We start from the raw sequence: 25,502 nt of genomic DNA, 5'->3' as shown, positions 1-25,502 counted from the left end.
GTTAATTGGCTCTAATTAATTATACTGAGCAAAAGTACTGACTGCCGTTTTGGACAGTAGGAGAGACAGGGGGGAAAAGAAGCACTGGTATTGCTGCCTAACAGAGTTTTCCCATCTGTGTGATTTTAAAATTCTAAAATAAGAAAATTATCAAACTGGAGCATATTAGAGTACTTAAATGAATTTGCTTAGTGTATTAACTATGCCCTAGCTCGCATGGTTTCCTCAGTGGTTAGAACATCAGCCCGGGGACTCAAGGGCCACAGGTTCAATTCCGGTCAAGGGCACGTACCTCAGTAGCAGGTTCGATCCACGCCCCAGTCGCAGCACGTGAGGGGGGCAACCATTCGTGTCTCTCTCACATGATGTTTCCCTCTCCCTCTGTCTCTCCTCCTCCCTTCCCCTCGCTCTGAAAATCAATGGAAGAAAAAATCCTCAGGTCAGGGTTAACAACAACAAAAAGATGTAATTATGTCCTACATATTAAACTGCATTAACTTCTCAGTCCTTATTTTAGATTAGGAGATGATTCTGGCAGGAATTAATGTGTTTACTTTTATTCTTTCTATAAAGAAAGATAAGGAAATTAGTAGCATAAGCAGGAAATTAGATTGTGTTCCTAAATACTGTAATTTGGCAAGTTTCTCTGAGAGGACATAATTACTTACAAACTATCAAAAATAAGTTTATATATTAATTAAAGTTGTCTTAGAATTTATAGGCAACCTTTTAATAGTTAAGTTCCTAGTTATTGCCTCTACATTTTTATGAGTAAATCTGTCTTTTTTTAAAATGCTATATATAAAATTGTCATTGATAGAGCTTTCCCTCCATTTACTGTGAATTAGTACAAGCATGTGTAACATTCAGTTTTTTATATTTTTTCTTAGAATAATAAGAATTACAAGCTCATAACTTTTTGCATGGTACACTTGGAAATTTATTTTTGTTGCATATTACAGTATTCCCTGATGGATTTGTTATCTAAAATGGTGGTGGGCCAACCTCATTTTGTTCGTTGCATCAAACCAAATAATGAACGTCAGGCAAGAAAATACGACAAAGAGAAAGTTCTGCTACAGCTCCGCTACACAGGAATTCTGGAAACAGCAAGAATTCGAAGGCTAGGATATTCACATCGGATACTTTTTGCTAACTTTATAAAGCGGTATGTGGATTTCTTTTTAAGTTTCCATGTGCAGCTTATATCAAAATGCTTTGGAAGAAATATAGGAAACGATAAGAAACAATTACTTAGGCATTCTAGGAAGGAAGCATTTTGTTCACGCTAAGGATTATGTATTGAAAAGAAGGTAACTCTGAACTGGAGCTGGAAGTTTCTCTGGTCAGCTGGGAGTCCTCTGTGGCAGCACAGAGGGTACATGGCACAGGCAGCATGAGTGAGAGGCCTGAGCTTCTATCCGGTTCTCGTCCAAGCTCTGCCCCTTGCTGTGTGGCCATGGCCTATACCAGTGGTTCTCAGTGAGGGGAGATTTTGCCCTAAAAGGACGTTTGTTAATGTCTGGAGACATTTTGGGTTGTCACAACTGGTGGGATGGGGGATGGCTGCTGGCATCTAGTGGGTAGAGGCCAGGGATCCTGCTGAACATCTGAAAATGCACAGGACAACTCCCAACAACAAATAATTATCCAGCTTACAATGTCAGCAGTGGTTGAGAAACCCTGGCCTATATGGAACCTCACTTTCCTCATCTAATAAATATGTCATGACTGCCTGATAGAATTGTTATAAGAGTCAAATGAGGTAGTATCTCTAAAGGTGATTTAGGACACATAAAAGGTATAAGGAGTCCTTCCTGATATTGGAGATTAATGCAAGAAAATACGACAAAGAGAAAGTTCTGAACTATAGATTAAATATATTTTATTAAGTAACACATTACTGGTGATATAGATTCAGTATCTTATATATGTAATATTTTTAAAGCTTATTTTATTAAATCCTCACCCAAGGATATGTTTTCATTTATTTTTTATTTATTTTATTTTTTTAGAGAGAGACAGAGAGAGAAACATCGAAGTGATAGGTTGGGTCTCATATATGCCCCAACTGGGGATGGAACCTGCAACCTACGTATGTGCCCTACCTGGAATAAAACCTGCAACCTTTTGTTGTATGGGATGATGCTCCGGCCAACTGAGCCACCCAGCCAGGGCTAAATGCTCATGTTTTTTATATGTATCAATTCAATGATTTGTTTTAGCCATTAAACTTGAAATTTCAATTTTCAAAGCAAAGGTATTCACTTAGAGCACCTTATATAAAGAAAACCCTACCACTTTGTTATGATGGAGCGCAAAATTACATAAATGTTATTTTCATTTTGCAAATTCTTTATAATAGCTTAAGACAGACTTGAGAACTTCAAGTTTTAGAGTTCAGAAGTACAGCCAGCATCTAATCACTGACTTCACTTCTCACATTTTACATCCAAAACTAAGAAATAAAAGATATTGTAATTTTTTTATTGGCCATTAAGTAAAGTCTCCATTCTGTACATGAAAGCAGGTAACCCAAAAGTATTTATTGCAAAGGACTTTCAAATTTAACTAAAATTTGACCTTATTATCATTATTTTCATTCTTAGGTGAAGAGTAGATCTTTAACTCACTTAAATCCTATCTAATAAGAGTAATATGCAAATTGACCATCACTCCAACACACAAGATGGCCGCCCCCATGTGGACACAAGATGGCCAGCAGGGGAGGGCAGTTGGGAGGGATCAGGCCTGCAAAGGAGGGCAGTTAGGGTTGACTTGGCCAGCAGGGGAGGGCAGTTAGGGGCGACCAGGCCTGCAAGGGAAGACAGGGGTGACCAGGCTGGCAGAGGAGGGCAGTTAGAGGTGACCGGGCCGGCAGGGGAGAGCAGTTGGGAGCAACCAGGCCTGCAGGAGAGGACAGTTAGGGGTGACCAGGCCAACAGGGGAGGGCAGTTGGGAGGGATCAGGCCTACAAAGGAGGGCAGTTAGGGGTGACTAGGCTGGCAGGGGCGGGCAGTTAGGGGCAATTGGGCCGGCAGGGGAGCAGTTAGGCGTCAATCAGGCTGGCAGGGCAGTGGTTAGGGAGTGATCAGGCTGGCAGAGAGAAGCAGTTAGGGGCAATCAGGCAGGCAGGCAGGCAGGCAAGCGGTTGGGAGCCAGCATCCCTGAATTGTGAGAGGATCAGGCTTAAATGGGCAGTCGGACATCCCTTGAGGGGTCCCAGATTGGAGAGGGTGCAGGCTGGGCTGAAGGACATACCCCACCCCCCCATGCATGAATTTCATGCACCGGGCCTCTAGTATTAATATAAATAACATTAATATATGTATCCTTATGTTTTAGTGACTTTTTAATGTATAAGGCACCATGCTAATCACTGTGGGAAACACTGAATTTTAAAACTTTAAAGTGCAGGCTTGATTTTCAAGAATTAACAATCCAGTTAAAATTATCAGAGCCTAAGCCCTGACCTGTGCTCAGTTGGTTACATGTCGTCCGGTGCACTAAAACGTTCCAGGTTCGATTCCCAGGCAGGGCACATGCCTGGGTTGCAGGCTTGATCAGCGATCGATGGCATGGGGGAAGTTTGCATAGACTTAAATCCCGTCATCAATTTTCAGATCAGCTTCCAATGTTTTGTGAAGGTGAAAAAAAGAATAAAATCATTCCCTCTGCTTCCTGCTACTATAGTCCTTCTACTTTTAATACCCAGGAAAAGGTTACTTTTTAAAAAATGCCCGGCTGATTTTTGTTAATTGTCATTGAATTTATTGGGGTGACATTGGTTGATAAAAGCATACAGATTTCAAGGGTACAATTCTATAACACATCATCTGTATATTGTATTGTGTGTTCACCACCCAAGTTAAGTCTTCTTCCATCACCATTTATTCCCCCTTTACCTTCTTCTAGCTGCCCCCACTCCCCTTCCCCTCTGGTGATCACCATACTGTTGTCTGTGTTTGTGAGTTTGTTTGTTTTTCTTAATCCTTTCACTTTTTCACCCAGCCCCGCAACTCCCCTTCCCTCTGAAGGCTGTCAGTCTTTGTTCTCCATTTCTAGGAGTCTGCTTCTGTTTTGCTCGATTGTTTATTTTGTCCCAGTGGAGTTTTTGTTGGGGATTTCAGTGTTAAGTATTGAAAAGCAATCACTAAACTGAAAGAAAACATTGCTCAAATTTATACAAATAGATTGGACCAGATTTGTGTCAGCCTGGAATTCAGTCTACTCCAGAGCTGTTCTGAGAATGCCTAGGGGCCCCTGCATTAAGCTGGGATTCTCTTCCTTCACTGCTCAGAGCTGGCCAGTGTCCACCCACCGGGCTCTGAGATGCCGGGCCTTTGTGAAACACTAACCTGCCTGCCCTCCCACCCCAGGTACCAGGTTCTCTGCTACAAGTGGAGCGAGGAGCCCCCCGTGAGCCCTGACACCTGCGCAGCAATTTTGGAAAAAGCTGGTCTCGATAACTGGGCCCTTGGAAAAACAAAAGTAAGGTTTTCATGTAATTTTCAAGACAAAAGTTAATAATTACATTGGATCTACTGAGAGTTATAACATTCTACGTTGATTCAAAATGTTAAGCTTTTTATGTTACAGAATTTTAGCTTGAATATAGGAGAAGTAAACTGAGAAATTTATAAAGGTTTTCTTTAGGAAAAGTAAATACTTTGCTCTCAAAGTTTTCTTTTAAGAAATTCAAGAAAAAATTTATCTTGAAGACTTATCTAAAAAGAGGATGAAATTTATAGTGAGTATACTTCAAATAGTGTTGAAAACAGACGCATATATTTTCGATTTTATCACCACCAAATATAGCCAAGAAGCTGTAAAGAATCATAATGTTCTAAGTAGCATTTTTCTACTTTCTTTAATTCTCAAATCTGCTATTATAAATTTGAAATTTATCCAGAGTGAAATATTCACCAGTATTACTATGCATGCTCATGTATTAGATTTGAGAGCCTGTGAGATCTTAGCTTATTTAGTCCCTTAAAGAATGAAGTGGAAAAATCATAATCAATGTTGAATATGGAAGTAAGATAGGTGGCTGCTTGGAGAAAGGATGCTTTGGGCTTTGCAGATTTCCTCAGAGCATTACAAGATGGGTATAAGGAGATAAACAGGGTAGCAGGTCTTAAGGTTCGCTGAATGTATCATTGGGGGAGGGTGGAGAAAAGAGTCAAGCTAAAGAAAAGAAGTGACCAGAGACATAGAAACATTGAACAGATTGTCAAACTGGGGGGGGGGGGGGGGGGGGGGGGGTAAGAGACTTGTATGCATCATATAAGCATAACCAATGGACCAGACAGTAGGGGGGTGAGGGCATGAGCTGGGGGTGGGGGGAGCTGCCAGGGAGAGGTCAATGAGGGGAAAGGGAGACATATGTAATACTTTCAACAATGAAGAATTTAAATTTTAAAAACAGAAGAATAACCACTGTCAGCCACACCATAGATGCAAACTGAAACAAACTTCCACGGTTGCAAAAGAAATTTGTATTAGTTGTGGGAGGAGTGGGAGAGAATTTTCATAAAGTTTAGATGAGAAGTAACAACTTAAGGAATTTGTTTCAATATTTATCTTAGACTGAGTCCTACATATTCATAATCTATATGTACTTTAGTATTTAGTAAGGGGAAATTCTGAGTACCAACAAAGTGTGTATTTTATTCACACCCTTTTAGGTGCTCACAAAGATGAGTTTTTTTCAGGCTGAAATCTCATGATTCATGGTCTGAAACACATGCCTAACTCCAAATGGAGTTTTAACTTGTGAAAAGGACCTTTGCAGTTCCAGTTGTGCATGATATTTGAGTAGCATTTTAAAGCTATTTATATTTTTCCACTTCACCTTTTCCAACTCATTAAGATGGATAAACGTATTCAATATAAAAACACTTCTAATGCTGCTCAAAGAAAATGATGACCTTTTTAAACAGATTGAATTTTAAATGAATTGTCAACAGTGGAATGGACTAAATATGTTAACATCTAGAGTCCTGTAGAAATTAAAACTAACTTCAATCAAATCGTGTAATGCTGAACTGTTTGCCTGTGGGGCCAAGCTTTCAAGTAATGGAATGCTGAGGGAATTTTAGAGTCAGGGTTACCAGGTGTCATGAGTCAGCTGCTAAATTTGAAATTAAGTGACTTTTTTAGTGGATTTAGTAAACTCTCTTTGAGGTGAATTTCATTAGAAACTGTTGCCATTAAAAGAAGTAAAAAACAAACAAACAAACAAAAACAACTTATTTCCTGGGAGAGTTGAAAACATTTAGGTGAGAACATCTCCAGGCCTTCAGACTCCTCTGTTGCTGGAATTCATTTTGATTTTAAAATGATCAAAAGACATTCCTTTCTCCCTAGTGGCCACTGGGATTAGTGAGAAAGTTGTCAATCCTGCCTTCACTGACATCAGAGCCCCTGGAGGGCAGTGCACCTCCTGACTCACCTTTGTATCCCCAGCAGATAAGTACAAATAGGTCTCAATCAGCATTTGATAAATGAGCAGCTATTGTATAATTGCTTTCTGTCTTACAAAGAGATTTGTCATATTTTTACATTTGGGAAGTATAATTGCCTTTTTCTAAAAAAAATAAAAGCATGAAAGTCATCTTTGGTCAGAGTATATGATGCTAAAACATTTGATACAAGAGCTCAACATCCTCCACTTGTATTGGCTCCCCCAACAAGAACTAGTTACCTGTTGCAAATAAACAGCATGATTTTCAAACTGCATTTCTTCTCAAAGAGAGGTTTTCTTCTAGCATATAAACACCTAGTGTGAGAGCAACATTCAGGCCAAAGAAGCATAAGGCAGTGCGCTCCAAAATCGAAAACCATTTAAAATTTAATCTGTCCTTTAAAGCATAGCACATGACTGTTTCACATCTGTGTGCCTGAGTTTTATTTGTATTTTATTTTAATTCTTTTAAGGTGTTTCTTAAATATTATCATGTGGAACAGTTAAATTTAATGCGAAAGGAAGCCATTGACAAGCTTATTTTGATTCAAGCCTGTGTCAGAGGATTCTTGGGTTCAAGAAGGTACCAAAAAATACAAGAGAAAAGGAAAGAGAGCGCTATAATAATCCAGTCAGGTAATCACTCAGACCTTCTCACAAAATGGAATGTTATATTTAGGTATGGGCATAAAACAAAATTTTATATACAAACTTCCAATTCTTATGTAGCTTTCATGTTCAATTCCAGACTCTCTTACCCTGATACTTTCCCTATACTGAATCTAAATCAGATTGTTTTAGTGATTGGCACTTTTAATATTTGAATAAATGTTTTGTTTTAAATAAAATAATGTAATTATTGAATTTTCTGTCAAGTAGTAAAGAAACACAATTGACCTATTGTGCAAAACATGGCAAGTGATTGAATTAATTGGAGATCTCAATATCATATTCTTATAATCCGTTGGATGATAAGATTTGTCCAACTTTATTCCAAAGGTTACAATTGCCATAATTTTTGACAACTTAATTAAATCTCATTTTAAATGGCATTCATTTCTTCCTATTAACTGTAGGAAAATAATATTTAGAACCATATTTCAAAATTTTTAAAAAATATATTTATAGACTTTGGATTTTGCTTTCCATTCATCTGTGAGAAACTAAACTTAGAACCTATTATGGCTTAATACAGTATCTTTCCAAAATTTTTGACTGGACACCCATAGTAAAATACATTTTACTCTGTATCCTGATGCATACACATACTGCAAGCAGCACACTCTGACATTTTCTATTCTGTTTTATTTTATTTCATTTTTAGATGCTAGATTCATAGCCCACTAAATCCATTTTAGGGCCCACTATTGATTTGCAACCTGTGTTCTGAAGAACACTGACCTGATGGGCAGAACAGCTAACTCCCTTTCAGGAGATGCATGCTCCGGCCTAGTGCTGTGGACCACAAAGGCTCCTTGTTGTCTCTTGGAATTTTAAGCTTTTAACTTCTCACCGGGACATCAAAATGCAAACACTGTAGTTTGGGATCTAATTCTTTATCCACAACTCCAAAATTTATAAAATGATAAAAAAAATGTTTTTCATAATTCGTTTGAAATAAAATATGACCTAATTTTTACAGTCCTTTATTCATCCCAGGCCACTTAAAAATAGTGTTGGGTTATGGAATGCTGCCCTGATATGGGGAGTGTTACAAAATATATGTTATTTCTTCTGCATTACCTTTCTGTAAAAAAAAATTTTAAAAAAATAAAATAAAATGACATGTTTAAATCTGATTTCTGAAAAATATCTGGCTTCAAGGATAATTGGCCAAAAGATCTAAAACATATTTAGGTAATAGGGGCTTTCTCTCATGAATAGGTTAACAGGGCATAAATACTGGTAAAAGGGAAGTAATTATTAGCAGATTTTAAGCAAATAAGTACATTTTGTCTTTTTTATTAATTTCACTCATTTCTATAACTTTAGTGTCATCTTAGTTCTCTCCTTAATACAAAAGGTACTTTAGCCCTAACTGGTTTGGCTCACTGGATAAGAGCATTGGCCTGTGGACTGAAGGGTCCCAGGTTCGATTCCGGTCAAGGGCATGTACCTTGGTTGCAGGCACATTCCCAATAGGGGGTGTGCAGGAGGCAGCTGATCGATGTTTCTCTTTCATCGATGTTTCTAACTCTCTAGCCCTCTCCCTTCCTCTCTGTAAAAAGTCAATAAAATATATTTTTTTAAAAAGGTACTTTAGCCGAAACCGGTTTGGCTCAGTGGATAGAGCGTCGGCCTGCGGACTGAAGTGTCCCGGGTTCGATTCCGGTCAAGGGCATGTACTTGGGTTGCGGGCACATCCCCAGTAGGAGATGTGCAGGAGGCAGCTGATCGATGTTTCTCTCTCATCGATGTTTCTAACTCTCTATCTCTCTCTCCCTTCCTCTCTGTAAAAAATCAATAAAATATATTTTTTAAAAAAAAAGGTACTTTAATCGTTTTCTTGCTGTAGCTTGACATCTAGAAGAGTCTTGTTAATGAGTCCCATATATTTTTATGAACCTGTTCTATTTGGAGCCTTTCATTTCATTTTCCTCTTTGACATTGAGGGCCAAAAAAATATTTGTTCTACTCAAATAAAGGTCTTTTATTTGTTAAGATTAACACTACTCTGGGCCTTATATGTTTCAGCTGCAAGAGGACTTCTAGCCAGGAAGCAAAGAAAAGAAATCGTTAACACCAAAAACACAGCAGTAACAACCGTTCAGACTCACGATCAGGAATTTGACTACAAGAAAAACTTTGAAAATAAAAGGTATAATAATGTCATTTATATACCACTTTGACACTGTAGAGTTTTCAAATCTATAAAGTTACCAAGTAAAGTTCACAGTCTTTCTTGTACCCAGAAGGTCCTAATACTGATGCATAAATGTCAGTGAACACTCCTTCCTACTTTCAAGTTTTTTATCCTCCAGGGGAGTTTGTTGGCATTTCACAGTGATGATCACACTTTCTTTCTCAATTTTTTTTCTTCCTGGGCTTCTGCCACACTGCTCTCTGTGTTTCTGCTCCTAATTCTGAGTGCCCTTTGCTAATTCTTCTCCTCTCGCCTTTCTTAAATCCTCCACATCTAAATATTGTCCCGGGGCCCTCTCATTCATTTCCATGGTCTTCATAACCAACAGGCCATTGGCTTCTAAGTTATAATTTAATCTATCACGCATAGCACCTTAGCCCTTTTTCCACCTGAACCTTCATACTTGTATTTCTAAGTGGATATTCACAGACCAACCTGAATTCATTTATACAGTTGGTTTTATGCTAAGCAGTGGGGACACATAGGTAAGTGACACAAAATCCTTATCCTTAAATTCTTGTAGAGTTGTGGAAAAGAAATCTCTTGTCTGTCTGATAGTAGCCATTCTAACTGGTGTGAGGTGGTATCTCATTGTGGTTTTGATTTGCATTTTCCTGATTAATGAAGTTGAGCACCTTTTCATATACCTGTTGACCATTTGTATGTCTTCTTTGAAAAAATATCTATTCAGGTCTTTGGCCATTTTTTAACTATGTTGTTTAGGGTTATTTTGCTATTGAGTTGTAATGAGCTCTTTATATATTGTGGGAATTAACCCCTTGTCATATATATAATTTGAAAACATTTTCTCCCATTTGGCAGGTTGCCTTTTCATTTTATTGATAGTTTCCATTGCTGTGCAGAAGCTTTTTCACCCTTTTTGTGTATGGGATGATGCTCCAAACTGAGCTACCCAGCCAGGGTTTTGTGGGGGTTTTTTGTTTTGTTTTTTTATGCTCAAATTGATCTTGTGAGGGGTTTGCCATCACACACATACACACACACACACACACACACAAAGGAGTTGTGGAGACAGTCTTATAGTCAAATTAAGGGGAAATGATTTTGGAAGGATATTGATAAAGTAATAAGTGTATAATGTTGGCCACCATATTATGTTTATGAGCTGTCTCAGGGACATTGCTTTTCTTCCATTTCATAAGGTGTTTCCTGTGATCAGTAGACTTAGAGCTTATTTAAAATCAGCACATCAGTCTAGAGAACATACATGCCCTGCCTACTGGTCTCAAAATCTAGATACATTTTTCTCAACATCTCCTCACTGCAGGTATTTTTGTTTGAAAAGGGCATATTTGAAGTAATTAATTGTCTAAGATTTTGATGCCACCCTCATAAAGTGAAAATATGCTAGGATGTTTCTCACTCTAAGTTTAAACTGGTTTTATGATTGTTTGAGTAGCCATTACAGTTATCATTAAAGAGAGCATTTTGGAAACCACTTGATTAATGTGACTTCATAGAGTTTTTATTTTGAGGTTTTTTTGTCCCTTCTGCTCTTCTTCCAACATTATGTAGCATGTAGCTATTGACAAAAGCAGTAATAAGCTCTAGCTTAGTATCATGTATTCAGATGCAATATGTTTTACCCACAGGGAACTTTTTGTGAAGAAACAGACAGAAAATGCAGCCCCTACTAATGAAAGAGTCAGTCCAGCTCCAAATAACAAGACTTTTACTTTCAAAGCTGAAGAGGAAGCCACTCATGCTGTCGAAAGTAACAACAGAGGATATCACACTCAGAAGAAAATGAATAATGTGTATGGGGAAGAGGCTAAGCAAGAATTGTACCTGGTGGGGGACCCTTGGACAGAAGTAAGCCCCAGACAGAAGTATATGAAAGACCTGGAAGAGAACAATAAAATAAGCAAAGAGGAGAAGGAGGCTACTGTGATCCAGAATTACTACCAAAGCTACACAGAGGAAAGGAATTCTGAAGACTTAAAAGCAGGGAACCTAGAAAGGAAGGCCATATCAGAAAGGCCAAGCTACCCAGGACTTTGGTTAGCCGAGAATGAAGCTAAGCCGCCTTCTTTTAAACAACCTTTGCAACCTAGTCTTAGCCAGAGGTCAGTTTATCAAAATGCTGACAGCAAGGAGAAAGAAAAGAAGACATCTGTGGTCACCCAGAATGCACCCACATGCAGCCCACAGAGAAGCCACCTGAGGCTTGGGATGGCCAAAGAGAGTCAAGTTGAACCACCAACACGAGCCCAGGACGAAGAGGATAAAGCGGCAGTGTTCATTCAGAGCAAATACCGGGGTTACAGGAGAAGGCAGCAGTTAAGGAAGGACAGGAGGTCTTCTTTTAAAAATCAAAATGTTGTTCCAACAGTGACAGAAGTAGCAAGAAATACTCACAATTTGTATCCCTACTCCACAAAACATGAGGAATCCTGTAATATCAACATGAGGAATGATAAAGACTCAAAAGCAATGTCAGAAAAAGAAGCATGTGATTTGGCAATGTTTTCAAAACAGGTATGTAAATAAGCAGATTTATTTACTAGTACACATCTCTGGGAACTACATGAGAGCTCAATTAAACACATAGCTCATTAATAACTGACATATTGTTTCATCTGTTTTTATGAGGCTGCAAACCCTTTTAATAAAATATCTCAAGGGTTGTGCTATTCAAATTGCCATAACTTTTGAAACAATTTGTTATGATAAAATAGTATAAAATACGATAGAGATCTTGTGTAGGAAGATTAGTTTAGTCATTGGTTTATACAACTTAAAAATTCTGGCATTTGTCAATGCATGTTTCTATGTATTTGAGATCTTTCAGAATAGGTTTTTGTTTTGTTTTTGTTTGTTTGTTTTTTTTAAAAAAAAAAAAAACGTTTTCTAAATTTTTTAAAGCCTATGCTTTTTGGCCCCAGATTTTGAGAAGACATAATCAGGTATCGAAATTCGATGTGCAGCCATACCGAGGCACACATGCAATGCAGCTGTACGTCTACATGTTACATCATGACAGTGAGGAACCTTACGGAAAAACCAGCAAGAAAAACTCCCTCTTGGAGAATATGGCCTGCCGTTAGTGGGCATGTCTCAGCTGTTTCTAGAAGCGAGCAATCCGCTATAGGGCTCCTCCAAGGTGCACGTGGCACTCTGAAAAATGAGTGCTATGGAGAGATCACAGGGACTGGCTCCCGTAAATGCCATTTCCAGCTCCTGCGCTCACTAGGCGTTTGACCTTAAGAAATCACTGTGTGTATCAGCACCTTTATTTTCTTTTGGAAGATGAAGGGTTTTAACTAGATGACTTAAAAAATTCATATTATAAATTAATATGAACTACCAGGGTAGTCACTGGTGTGTGAAATCGTGGAAGAAGTATCATAATAGCTAAGTTCAAAGAAGGATCAGCTGATACTCCTGAGTTCCAAAACTGCTTTTTTTGTCTGATGGTGGCCGAGCCCATGAGAAAGCACAGTAACTGCCCTTGGACACCCCCTGAGGGTCAGAGGTGTGGCCCAGACATCTCCAACTTGTAGCTGGTAGTAGAGATATGCAATTGATTAATTTACCTACCCCTCCCTGGTCTATTGTTTTTTAGTCTCTTTTCCCTTGGTACATAAATTTGTTCACACTAAAGACCGAACTCGGGGTTAGGACCCTAACCTGCTATGCAACCGAGACATTGAGGAGATGTAGAATGACCAGTCATCTACCAAGAGCAGGCTGGTATGCCCTGGGGTGCTCCACGGGGACAGAGCTAGAAGCAGAAAAGCAGGACCCCACATTCAACCTTGCAGGACAGCCATGTTCACAGGAGAGACGGAGGCAGAGGGGCTGGGGTGAGAGGAGAGGAGTCAGGAGACAGTGACCCTGAAGTCAGGCTGAGGAGACTGTAAAGGAAAGGAGGTCAGTCCGTCAGCAGGGGGTTCCTCCAGCTCAAAGCAGACAGGCAGTCCCAATAGAATGGTAAGGACAGAAGCCAGGTCTTAGGAACCGCAGGATAGAACACTGCGTGTGGCATGACATGATTGGCAGTTTTGAATGGAAAATGTGAAATAGGCAGGTAGCACGGGGAGTGGGGGTCTGTCAAGGGAGGTCTTCATCAGCCCTTGTTACAGGGTCAGGGTGGGTCCTGAAGAAGACGTTCATGAGAGGCCGGGGGACCGCTGACCAGGAATTTATTAGACCCCAGTGTACCTGGGAGCACTCTGAATTCTTTTCCTTGATTTAATCTGACACATGGCCTTCTTTTTAGATATCAAAGTTATCTGAAGAATATTTCATTCTGCAGAAAAAACTGAATGAAATGATTTTGTCACAGCAACTGAAGCCTCTTTATCTGGGTGTCTATCCTCATAAGCCAATTAATAGACGAGTCTCTCCTCAGCAGTACCTCTCAGGTAAACATCAGTCGCCAGATCTCCCTGCAGGGAAGGCAATGCCTGATACTGTCCTTTGCTTGCTTCTGAGTTCCCCGCATTTACTCGATGGCAGATTTGAGGTGACTCTTCGAACAGTCTTGGGGAGAACCTTTTCTTTCTGCTTCTAATAAGCAAAATGTTCTTTCTCTGGCTTCATTCTCCTCCTCTTTCTTGTGTTTTCTTCTTCCCTTTATATACACTTTAACTAGAACTTGGCAGATGACACCAGAGGGAATAAATGGGGATGTAGTTGGGGGGAATGGGCAGCGTACAGGCTTGATAAGAGGGAGCCAACAAGTAAAATGTATTTGTTCCTCCTGCCAGTGTCTGCCACTTTGAGGAGAGTGTGAAAGTGCCAATCTCTGCAGATATACAAACCCAGATGCATTATTCAATTTTCTTCTAATCAACCTAAATCACGTTCTGCCCCCTTTCTACTAAACTGGTGGAAATTCAGATCAATGATTATTAGGCTGCTGCTCCCCAAAGATGTGCAAAGGCCTTTGAGCCTTATACTCTGCCCCCTCCCCCCAGGGTGAGGATCAGGGTGAGCCTGTGGTGACTAGTCCTTTGCCCACACAGTCACTGTTGGGACTCCAATTTGCTAGCTGGCCTGATGATCCCTTCAAGCTGGGAGGCTCTACTTCTCCCATTCGTGCAAGGGGCACCCGGTAACTGGCGAGTTAGTATATCAACTCCCCCAGGGGCAGCCCCTGTGGCTCTGCTGACCTCTCCCTGAGAGAATCTACCTTTATCCTCCCTCACTCATTCTCCCTCCCTTTCTTGGAGGCTCTCCACTCTCTCACTACCTGCCTGCCCCTGGTAACCACTATTCTCCTCTGCTTCTGTGTATTTGATTTTTATAGATGCTACATATAAGTGAGATCATGTAGTTGTTTTCTTTCTGTGCCTGGCTTATTTCACTTACCATAATGTCCTCCGGGTTCATCCTTCTTTCTCATGGCTAAATAATACTTCATTGTGTGTGTGTGTGTGTGTGTGTGTGTGTGTGTTCATCTGTTGACAGACACTGAGGTTTCCATAATTTGGCTACTGTAAATAATGTTGCAATGAACATGAAAATACAAGTATGCTTTCCTTTCCTTTAGACATATACACAGAAGAGGGATTGCTGGTAGTTCTATTTTTAGTTTCCTAAACAACCTCCAGGTGTTTAGTGGCTGCTCCAATTTACATTCCCTCCAACAGTGTACAAGAGTTGCCTTTTCTCTACATCCCACCAGCATTTTTTCTCATCTTTTTGATATTAGACCCTAACAGATGTGAGGTGATTCATTGTGATCTATACTAATAAAAGGGTAATATGCTAATTAGACTGGACATCTTCCGGACATCCTTCCGGATGTCCTTCCAGACAAAGTCACAGTGGCGGGGTCCGAGGCAGAGGTGGTTAGGGGCCATCAGGCCGGCAGGGAAGAGCAGTTAGGGGGATCAAGCTGGCAGGAGAGAGAAGTTAGGGCAATCAAGCCGGCAGGGGAGACCAGTTAGGGGGATCAGGCCGGCAGGGAAGAGCAGTTAGGGGATCAGGCCAGCAGAGGAGAGCTGTTAGGGGGATCAGGCTGGCAGGGGAGAGCAGTTAAGGGGATCAGGCTGGCATGGAAGAGCAGTTAGGGCGGTTAGGGGGATCAGGCCAGCAGGGGAGAGCAGTTAGGGGGATCAGGCCAGCAGGGGAGAGCAGTTAAGGGGATCAGGCCGGCAGGGGAGAGCAGTTAGGGGTGATCAGGCCGGCAGGCAGACGTGGTTAGGGGCGATCAGGCAGGCAGGGGCCCTGGATTGGAGAGGGTGCAGGCCGGGCTGAGGGACACCCCTCCCCACCATGCACAGATTTCATGCACCAGGCCTCTAGTTTTGATATAATTCCCCTAGTGATAAGTGATATTGAGTCTTTTTATATAATGTTGGCCATTTGTATGAATCAGGTCATTTGACAATTTTAAATCAGGTTGCTTGTTTTCTGCTATTGAATTGTTCAAGCTCCTTATATATTTTGGATATTAACCTTTATCTGACATATGGTTTACAATATTTTCTCCCATTCAGTAGGTTACTTTTTAATGTTGTTGATGGTTTTCTCTAGTGTGCAGAAGCTCTTTAGTTTGATATAGTCCTACTTGTTGATTTTTGCTTTTGTTGCCTGAACTTTTTGAGTCATATCCAAAAAATTATTGCCATCTCAATGTCAAGGAGATTTTCTCTGTTTTCTTCTAGGATTGTTATGGTTTCAGGTCTTATGTTTAAGTGTTGAATCCATTTTGAGTTAATTTTTGTATGTAGTGTAACATGAGCCCAATTTCATTCTTCTGCATGTGCTTATTCAGTTTTTCCAGCACCATTTATTAAAGAGATTATCCTCTCCCCATTACGTATTCATGGTGCCCTTGTTGCAAAGTAGTTACTCAGACATGCTATGGTTAGGTTTATTTCTGGGCTCTCTGTTTTGTTCCATTGGTCTATGTGTCTATTTTTATGCCAATACCATACTGTGTTTGATCACTATAATATAGCTTGAAATCAGGAAGTGTGATGCCTCCAGCTTTGTTCTTGTCCCTCAAGATTTCTTTGTCAGGGACTTTGAATTGGCTTAATAACAGCTAAATTTTTCTAGAAAGTCAAATTACTTCACTTTCTTCTTAGTGTGCCAATTTTTTAATGACCCTACAAAGGCTATCAGAACCAATTGTTAACTTATCTGGAAAGAATTGTAACTCAGTGACTTTTTTTAACTTCAGGTGTAGAGAGAGAACTTTTTGCTCCGTATACATGTAGAAAGGTTACATAGTCTACTCTACTTGTTTGAGGCTACATTGGCAAACATCTGAATCATTCTGTGTCCCTGAGAAAGCAGAAGAAGTGCCTGAGTGAATGAAAACCCAGAACCAAGGAGTAAGGAAGGACACTGGGAGATGTAGTAGATGCCAGTGACAAGACTAGACAGTACAGTTACTCTCAACAGATGCTGATGAAAAGCCAAGAATAGCTTCGGAGCAGATGGCCTATCTCCATTAAGACCATGAAGCTGCAAATATTCCCCACTCCCACCCCCAACTATATGGAATAAAAGAAGATAAAATAGAGAGGGGAAAACAGAGGAAAATCAGAAACCTAAAATGATTAAGTTTACTCAGAAGACACTAAGAAAATTGAAAGTCACTGAGTTTAATTAGGATTCATTAAAAACAACGTAATGCTAGAAAATAGAAATGAGCACTAAGAGGTAGGAATTAAGTTTAGTTATAGGAAAATCAAGTTACATCTGAATTATTGCACATTGTGAAAATTTAACCCTGCCATAAACAACTACATTGCTGAAAGATCCTTCTGATTGTACTATATGAATAGAATTTGATGACCTTTAAAGAAACATGGAAGGCCAACAAGAAATGATGGTGGTTTGGACAAAGTGATAGCTAGAAGGCAAATAGTCAAGTAACTGTTAGTCAGTAGAGGACCTGCCAGGTAGGCAGGTGGACATGTATGTGGTTACTGACGCCATGGAGTAAATGAGATCATTCAAGTAGTCCGCATACAATAAGAGAAAAGAACCCAGAGCAAGAGTTAAGACACGTACAGGTCAGATAGAAAGGAACCAACGAAGAGGAGCAATAGGAAGGGAGGAAGGAACACCAGGGAGCCTAGTACCTCAGAAGCCATGGGAAGAGGCTCTTAAGATATTGTACAGAATGATGCTGATGGAGCAAGACAAAGAGAACTTAACATATCCATTGACTTGCCAAAGTATTAACAATTACTTACTAAATTCCTGAGTTTTTTTAAATATTAGAATAAATATGAATTGAAAAGAGGGATAGATACAAATAATTATGATGCTATTTTTGTGGAAATTCACCTCCAATATTTGCTAGACTTTATCATTGGATATAGTCTATATTGATATATTTTACTGACCTATGCAAATGCTTTTTTATTTCTTGAGTAGTCTATAAAATGTTATTGTAAAATGTAGTTGAAATAATTCAAACTAAAGTCACAATTTGAACCAGATATTGCTTGGTTAATATTTAATCCCTGAGATGGTTCCAGGTCCATTCTTATATCTTTAGATGTTCTTGTTTTACCTCAGAATTGGACAACTCCACCCTAAATTTTCAGACACTGGTTTTCTTTATAGAACAGCCTAGGTTTGCCAACCATATTTAAACCAATTATTCCCCCCACCCATTTCTTATTCCTCTAGTTCTAGTGGTTTTCTCAATGATCTTTATACACCTATAGACATCACACACTTCACACAGGCATTCAGGTGCATACTTGTTGAAGGGATTAGGTTAACACTACCACAGTCTATATTTACTTATCTCAAAGTTATTTCATGTAGATTAGTTTTGTATTCCTCAAACAGATTTTCAATCCTTTGCCAGCAGGACCATATCATATATTATGTATTCATTTTTTGTTACCATAACACATTTATTCATCACACAGTAAACATTCAATAACTGCTTATTAATTGGCTGAAAAGCTGTTTAATTTCCTCCAAAATTATAGTGGAGTGAAGTATAGTGACTAGAAATTTTGTTTTTTATTAAAACAAAAAATGTAACATTACATTCTTTTTAAATACTCATTTATATTTTCATATGTTGTCTACTCTAATACTCCTTGTGATAAAAATAAATAAATAAGTTCTTATATAGAAGTCCTGTCTCCTTAGATCACCTATTGCTAAACACTGACTTTGGAACCTCAAAGTACAGGCGGCTGCCCTCACCTGCAGAGGCAGATTTAGCTGATATGCTGTGGGACCTGTTAGCTTGGGATCAACAGGCCACCCCTGCAGTACTGTCCTTCATGGCAAACCCTACTTCCCCATGAAAATTTTCACTTCAGAAGCCAAAATCAAGCTTATTTACAAGTAATCCTGCCATTAAAATAAGCCTAAGAGGCACCTGAAATTTTAATTATCTTGTATTTCTCAAAAATCTACAGGCATTTTCCAATAATTGCTGCACCCAACTCTGTTGTAAGACCTCAATAAGCCTTAGCTAGATTATGTAAAGTGGCTTGGAAATGCTTCTTACCTACTCTAAAGAAAGCATGGATAATAAATAAAGATAATTAAATTTTGAAAATTTTAACAAGCTATAACCTTATTTTATAAGGTTTCTCTTTTTGTAAGACATGTTTAAAAGTGCAAAAGTGCCAAGAGTAAAATAATATGCATATGAAAACTGAGGAGCTAATTATGAAATTTAAAAATAAAATAAGGTAAGTGCTTGAACAGCTTATTTTATATCTTTGTTTTGCTAATAATTTTTATAAATTGAAACTGATATTAGCTAACTGCCCCTGCATTTTTACCAGGAGAAATATATAAATAGGTTGTATTTAACTAGAGCATGGTCATTTGATTACAAATTCTAATAAATGCTGTTGTATTCATAAGTATACAATGACAATTGCATTATTTCTCCCTGAATGGTGTGCAGAGTTTGGGAGATGTTTTCTTCTTAATTACGGTACACCTGGCAATTTGTGTTGACAATTGTGAAGAGAAGAAAAAGATTAATTGTAGAACAAATAAACCCTGGTAACACAAAAGCATGTTCTTCTCTCCTTTTGTGAAGAAGCTATACCACCCAACAAGCTACAATTTTTAAATGGTTGCAAGGTTAACAAATAAGGATGCTATTATAATTCTATGTTTCATTTGCATAATATCATCAGTAAATTCAACACTAAATCAAAGCAGTCCTTTGCCATGCAAACATACAGTGGGTATAATGAAAATGCTTTTATGCTGCTTTCAGAGTAAATGTCAGGGGGAAAAAATAGCAATTTTCCATTTACTTCTAAATATTTATGACATTTAGATCCATACAATACCCCCAGCATTTTCAGTTATAATGGTGCAGATTTGATATTTTTTAGGTATGCCTATCATTTTACCATTGTAATGCTAGCACCTAGAAATGTATTTTGCAAACTATCCAACAAGATACCCCCACATGTATCTGTAAATATACTTACATTTATATGAAAGCCAGGCAGCTCAAATAATGTTGGGTTATGAATATTATTTCATCAAGAATAGAAAGTAAAGAGTTTATATTGCTTCCCACCCAACATACCTCTGGTGAACACTTATCTTCCTAAATTTATTTGCTATTTTTTTCATATATAGTAATACTAATTCCCCAAAACTCTTAAAAACAACAACAACCTTTAGAATCCAAAAAGAAATTATTTTATTTATAAACTTACAATTCAGTGAGAATCATTTATTTCTGGTATTTTAATAAATACTAATTATATAAAGCAGTTTGCCTTACATAAGTTTGCACTCTGAAGTATGGATTTCGATAAGGTCACTGAATTAATTCAGATTAACCACTTGACCTAGAAGCCTTAGATGGAAAATGCTAAATTTTTTGCATCCAAAATACTTCTTCTCATTCCATACTTTTAATCTACTTTAAACTACAGAGGACATGGAGCTAACATGGAAACAGAAACATTATGAATAATATATCCCCCCCATCTTCCCATTATTTTTTTATTAAAATGCACCCAAAAAAGACCAATAATATTAGCAGTACTGTAAACCGAGTTTTTTTCTTTAGATGTTGTACACCATATTACTTACTACATGAGGTCAGTTCAAAGATAAATTGCATATCATATTTAATAAAATAGATAGTCAACAAAGTAAATTCACATGTAATATATTCATAATTTCATATCACACAGAGAAAATGCCTTCTTTTTAAATCCCAGTATTTTTAATTGTTCTTATAACTAGACATATTGGGCTAGTTCACAAACTCCCAAAAATTATAAATTGAACCAGATTATATTTCCTGGCCATGATGTAATTGAGATAGATGTGAAAAATAAATTGGCATATTAAAAATCAATAAGATAGTCTGAAGTGAAGGAGTTATAATTAGTTATAAATTATTTCAAAATAATAAAAATGAAAATAGCTACATATAAAAACTATGAATGAGATGCATCCAGAACTGTATTCATAGGAAAATGTAAATCATTAAATTTTTTAATTATTAATTGAAAGAAAGTAATTTAAAAATAGTTGTAATTTAATAAATATTTTTAGAAAAAGAAAAAAATACTATTCAACCACAGGAAAAACAGAAAAGAGAAATAATTGTGATAAGACAGAAATACACTGGGAGATCCAAGATGGCATCCAATAGATGGAAGGTACCCTCACCTCCCAGGACCAAACTGGAATTACAACTAAATTATAGAACAATCAACCTGAATAACCAACTGAAAACTAGCCTGGGGGAATGCAATAGCCCTACCCTCTCGACTCACTCTTGCCCCACCCTGATGATCTTACACCCTGCTGAGGAGTCAGATGCCTTGGCAGGGTTGTAGAGATCTGGGAAGACTCAGAGGGTTTCACTGACTGAGTTGTGTAGCTTTGAGGCAGGGGTCATTCCCCAAACTTTTCCGTAGACCTGACTGGTGTTTTCCCCTCATGGGAGATCACTAGCCTCACCCTCCAGCGACAGCACCTGCCTGACTCCAACCTGCCAAGGACTTAGAAAATCCAGGACAGACTGAATTGTATGGTAAGGACACATCCCCAACATTCCCCAAAGCCTGACCAGCACCTCCTCCTCATAGGAGATCCACTATCCCCATCCTGACTCCCAGAGGCCCCACTTTGCTGAGCTACTTCTTCTCATGGCAGAATCTGAGACAGACTGAGTTATGTGACTCTAAGATAGGGACCAATTTTCCCTAAATGCCTGAACAGTGCAGAGCCCTCCCTTTACACACCCAGGTACATAAGAGGCAGCCACAAAATGTGGATCCCTTTGTAGCTCCAAATAGGATGCCAGGGCCAGTCAGAGGTAACGTCTGATATTGACCTACACCAGAGTCCCTCCAAGATGCCAAGACAACACACACAGTTGACAACTTTAGATATCATCAGAGCAGGATCCAATATGCTTCACAAGTATCATATCCAAAGGGAGATCTCAGCGGGCACCAGACCTGCTAAGGAGAATTCTGTGTCATGTGGTCAGCACCTACACAGCAGTTGTATTCCATGGTCTGGGTGGAGCCTCACAGTCAGCCAGGCTGAGGGTTCATCCCATGCACAAATGAGCCAATAGCAATCAAGACTCAATGACAACAAGAGGGTCCACATAATCCACACAAGGGATATTCCTGGAGCACTCAACACATATGATCAAGGGGACTATCACACAGGGTCCCACAGGACACCTACTACATAGGCCACCCTACCAAGACTGGACCTAAAATATAGAAATAAACACAAAGAGGCAGCCAAAATGGGGAGGCAAAGACATATGTCCCAAATGAAAGAACAGAAGTCTCCAGTAAAATAGCTAAATGAAATGGAAGCAGACAACTTGTCAAATATAGAGATATTAAAAAATGGCTATAATGATGCTCAAGGAACTTAGTGTTAATTACAAGCAACTTAGTAAGAACTACAACAGCATGAAGAAGGACATAGAAACTGTAAAAAAGAATCAGTCAGAAATGGAGAATACAATATCTGAAATGAAGAATACACTGGAAGGAATAAACAGTAAATTGGATGAAGCAGAGGATTGAAATATCAATTTGGAAGACAAGGTAGAAAAAAAACCATTATGAGTAGCAAAAAGAATTTTTTAAAATTAAGATAGTTTAAGGGACCTTTGGAACAACATGAAATGTAACAACATCACGTTACAGGGTTACCAGGAGAAGAGAGAGCAAAGAATTGAGAATCTATTTGAAGATATAATGACCAAAAACTTACCTAAGTTAGTAAAGGAAAAAGACACACAAGTCCATGAAGTGCAGAGTCCCAACAAGATGAACCCAAAGAGACCCACACCAAGACACATCATAATTAAAATGGCAAGGGTTAAAGACAAAGAGAGAAACTTGAAAGCAGCATGAGAAAGACAATTTGTTACCTATAAGAGAACTCCCATAAGAGTGTCAGCTGATTTCTCAACAGAACATTTCAGGCCATTAAATAACATTTCAAACATTAAATATTCAAAGTGATGAAAAGCAAGGACATACAACCAAGACTGCTTTATCCAACAAAGCTATAATTAAAAGAGATCCCAGACAAGAAAAAGCTAAATGAGTTTGTTACCACCAAACCAGTATTGCAAAAAATATTAAAAGGCTCCTTGAAGAAGAAGGAGCTCTTCCCCAAAGCAGCAAGAGCTGACCTCTGAAAATGGTTTGCTATTCACTTGACACAGAAAACGCCACAAAATCATGCAAATCAAGAGGCTCAAATCTTCGTGTTCACTTTAAGAACACTTGTAAAACTGCCTAGGCCATCAAGGGAATGCATATTTGAAAAGCCACCAAGTATCTGAAGGAAGATATTTTACAGAAACAATGTGAGCCATTCCATCATTACAATGGTGGAGTTGGTAGGTGTGCCCAGGTGAAACAGTAGGGCTGGACACAGGGTCAGTGGCCCAAAAAGAGTGCTGAAACTTTGCTGCACATACTTTAAAATGCAGAGAGCAATACTGAACTTAAAGGATTAGATGTGTCATTGAACACATCTAGGTGAACAAAGCTCCCAAGATGTGATGTAGAATTTACAGAGCTCATGGGTGGATTAACCCATACATGAACTCTCCCTACCACATTGAGATGATCCTTATTGAAAAAAGAGCAGATTGGTTTGAAACTGGAAGAGGAGTTTGCACAAAAGGAAAGATATCCCAGAAGAAACTGAAGAAACAAAAACTTATGGCCTTGGAGTAAATTTAGCATAAAATAAATACTAATAAAAGTAAAAACATAACGTTGGTTGTCTTTATTAGTAAATATATTTCATGTGATCAAACAAGTTTTCTTCTAATTAGAAATAAAAACATAGATTAGCCCTAGCCAATTTGGCTCAGTGGATAGATTGTCAGCCCATGGACTGAAGGGTCCTGGGGTTGATTCTGGTCAAGGGCATGTATCTTAGTTGCAGGTTCAATCCCTGGCCCAGTCAGGGCATGTGCAGATGGTAACCAATTAATGTGTCTCTCTCACATCCATGTCTCTCTCTCTCTCTCTCTCTCTCTCTCTCTCTCTCTCTCCCTATCTCTCTCTCCCACTCCTTTCCACTCTCTCTAGAAATCAATGGGAAAAATTCCTTGTGTGAGGATTAACAACAACAACAACAAAAATTATTTTGTTAAAAAAAAGGAGAGGGAAAAGAAGGAGGAGGAGGAAGAGGAGGAGGAGAAGAAGAAGATTGAAATCATATCAGGCTTCTTTTATCACAATGGTATGAAACTAGAAATCAAATACAAGAAAAAAAATGAAAAACACACAAAGATGTGGAGACTAAATAACAATGAATGGGTTAACAATGAGTTCAAGGAAGAAATCAAAGATACCTTGAAACAAATGAAAATGAGAATACAACAACCAAAAATGTATGGGACACAGTAAATGCAGTCCCAAGAGGAAAATTCATAGCCCTAGAGGCCTGTCTCATGAAATAAGAAAAATCTCCAACAATCCAATTTTATACTTAGAGCAACTAGACAAACAACAAACAAAGCCCAAAGTGAGTAAAAGGACGGAAATAATAAAGATCGAAGTACAAATAAAAAAAATAGAGTCTATAAAAACTATATAAAAGATCAATGATCTGGGCTGACATGGCCCAGTGGTTGAGCATCAACCTATGAACCAGGAGGTCACAGTTTGATTTCTGGTCAGGGCACATGCTCAAGTTGCAAGCTCGATCCCCAGTGTGGGGGAGGGTGTGCAGGAGGCAGCCAATCAAGGGTTATCTCTCATCATTGATGTTTCTATCTCTCTCTCTCCCTCTCCCTTCCTCTCTAAAATCAATAGATAGATGATAGATAGATAGATAGATAGATATATAGATAGATAGATAGATAGATGATAGATAGATGGATGATATAGATACATATATACATATATATCTTTAAAAGATCAATGAAACTAAGAGCTGTTTCTTTGAAAAGATAAACATGATTGATAAACATTTAACCATAGGAAACAACACTAGAGAAATACAAAGGATTGTAAGAAATTATTATGAACAACTATATGCCAACAAATTGGACAATCTGGAAGAAATGGATAAATTTCTAGAAACATGTAATCATCCAAAACTGAATCAGGAAGAATCAGAGGATCTTAATAGATAGATTATAACTAGTGAAATTGAAGCAGTAATTTAAGAAAAAAACAACAGCAACAACAACAACAAAAAACCTCCCAACAAACAAAAGCCATGGACCAGATGGCTTCATAGATGAATTTTATCAAACATTTAAAGAACTAACCCTTATCCTTCTCAAACTATTCCAAAATACACAAGAGGGGGAAAGACTCCCAAGCTCATTTTATGAGGCCAACTTTATCCTAATTCTAAAATCAAATAAAGAAATACAAAGAAAGAAAATTATAGACCAATATCCCTGATTAATGTACATGCTAAAATTCTCAACAAAATATTAGCAAACCAGATCCAGCAATACATTAAAAAGATCATATACCACTATTAGGTGAAATTATTCTGCAATTCAAGGTTTGTACAATATTCACACATTGGAGAAACCAAGATGGCGGCATAGGTAAACACTGGAAATTGCTGCCTCCCACAACAACTTCAAAAATACAACGAAAAGACAAAACGGACATCATCCAGAACTACAGGAAGGCTGGCTGAGTGGAAATTCTACAACTAGAAGGAAAGAGAAAAGCACACTGAGACTCAGAGGAGCTG

The 25,502-nt window shown here is 38.5% G+C and overlaps 1 protein-coding gene across 1 annotated transcript in view; it reads left to right on the top strand.

Moving 5' to 3' along the window:
- Positions 1 to 25,502, top strand: part of MYO3A (myosin IIIA) — a 221,813-nt gene that overhangs the window by 164,045 nt on the left and 32,266 nt on the right. Inside the window, exons 24-29 of the mRNA XM_005865858.2 lie at positions 963 to 1,168; positions 4,380 to 4,491; positions 6,940 to 7,102; positions 9,161 to 9,284; positions 10,943 to 11,828; positions 13,573 to 13,717. Coding sequence (XP_005865920.1) covers positions 963 to 1,168; positions 4,380 to 4,491; positions 6,940 to 7,102; positions 9,161 to 9,284; positions 10,943 to 11,828; positions 13,573 to 13,717 — 1,636 coding nt within the window. The remainder of the gene's footprint in view (positions 1 to 962; positions 1,169 to 4,379; positions 4,492 to 6,939; positions 7,103 to 9,160; positions 9,285 to 10,942; positions 11,829 to 13,572; positions 13,718 to 25,502) is intronic.

This window comes from Myotis brandtii, unplaced genomic scaffold (genome assembly GCF_000412655.1).
Source record: "Myotis brandtii unplaced genomic scaffold, ASM41265v1 scaffold215, whole genome shotgun sequence".
Taxonomy (NCBI): domain Eukaryota; kingdom Metazoa; phylum Chordata; class Mammalia; order Chiroptera; family Vespertilionidae; genus Myotis; species Myotis brandtii.
This window is presented reverse-complemented; position numbering and strand designations above follow the sequence as displayed.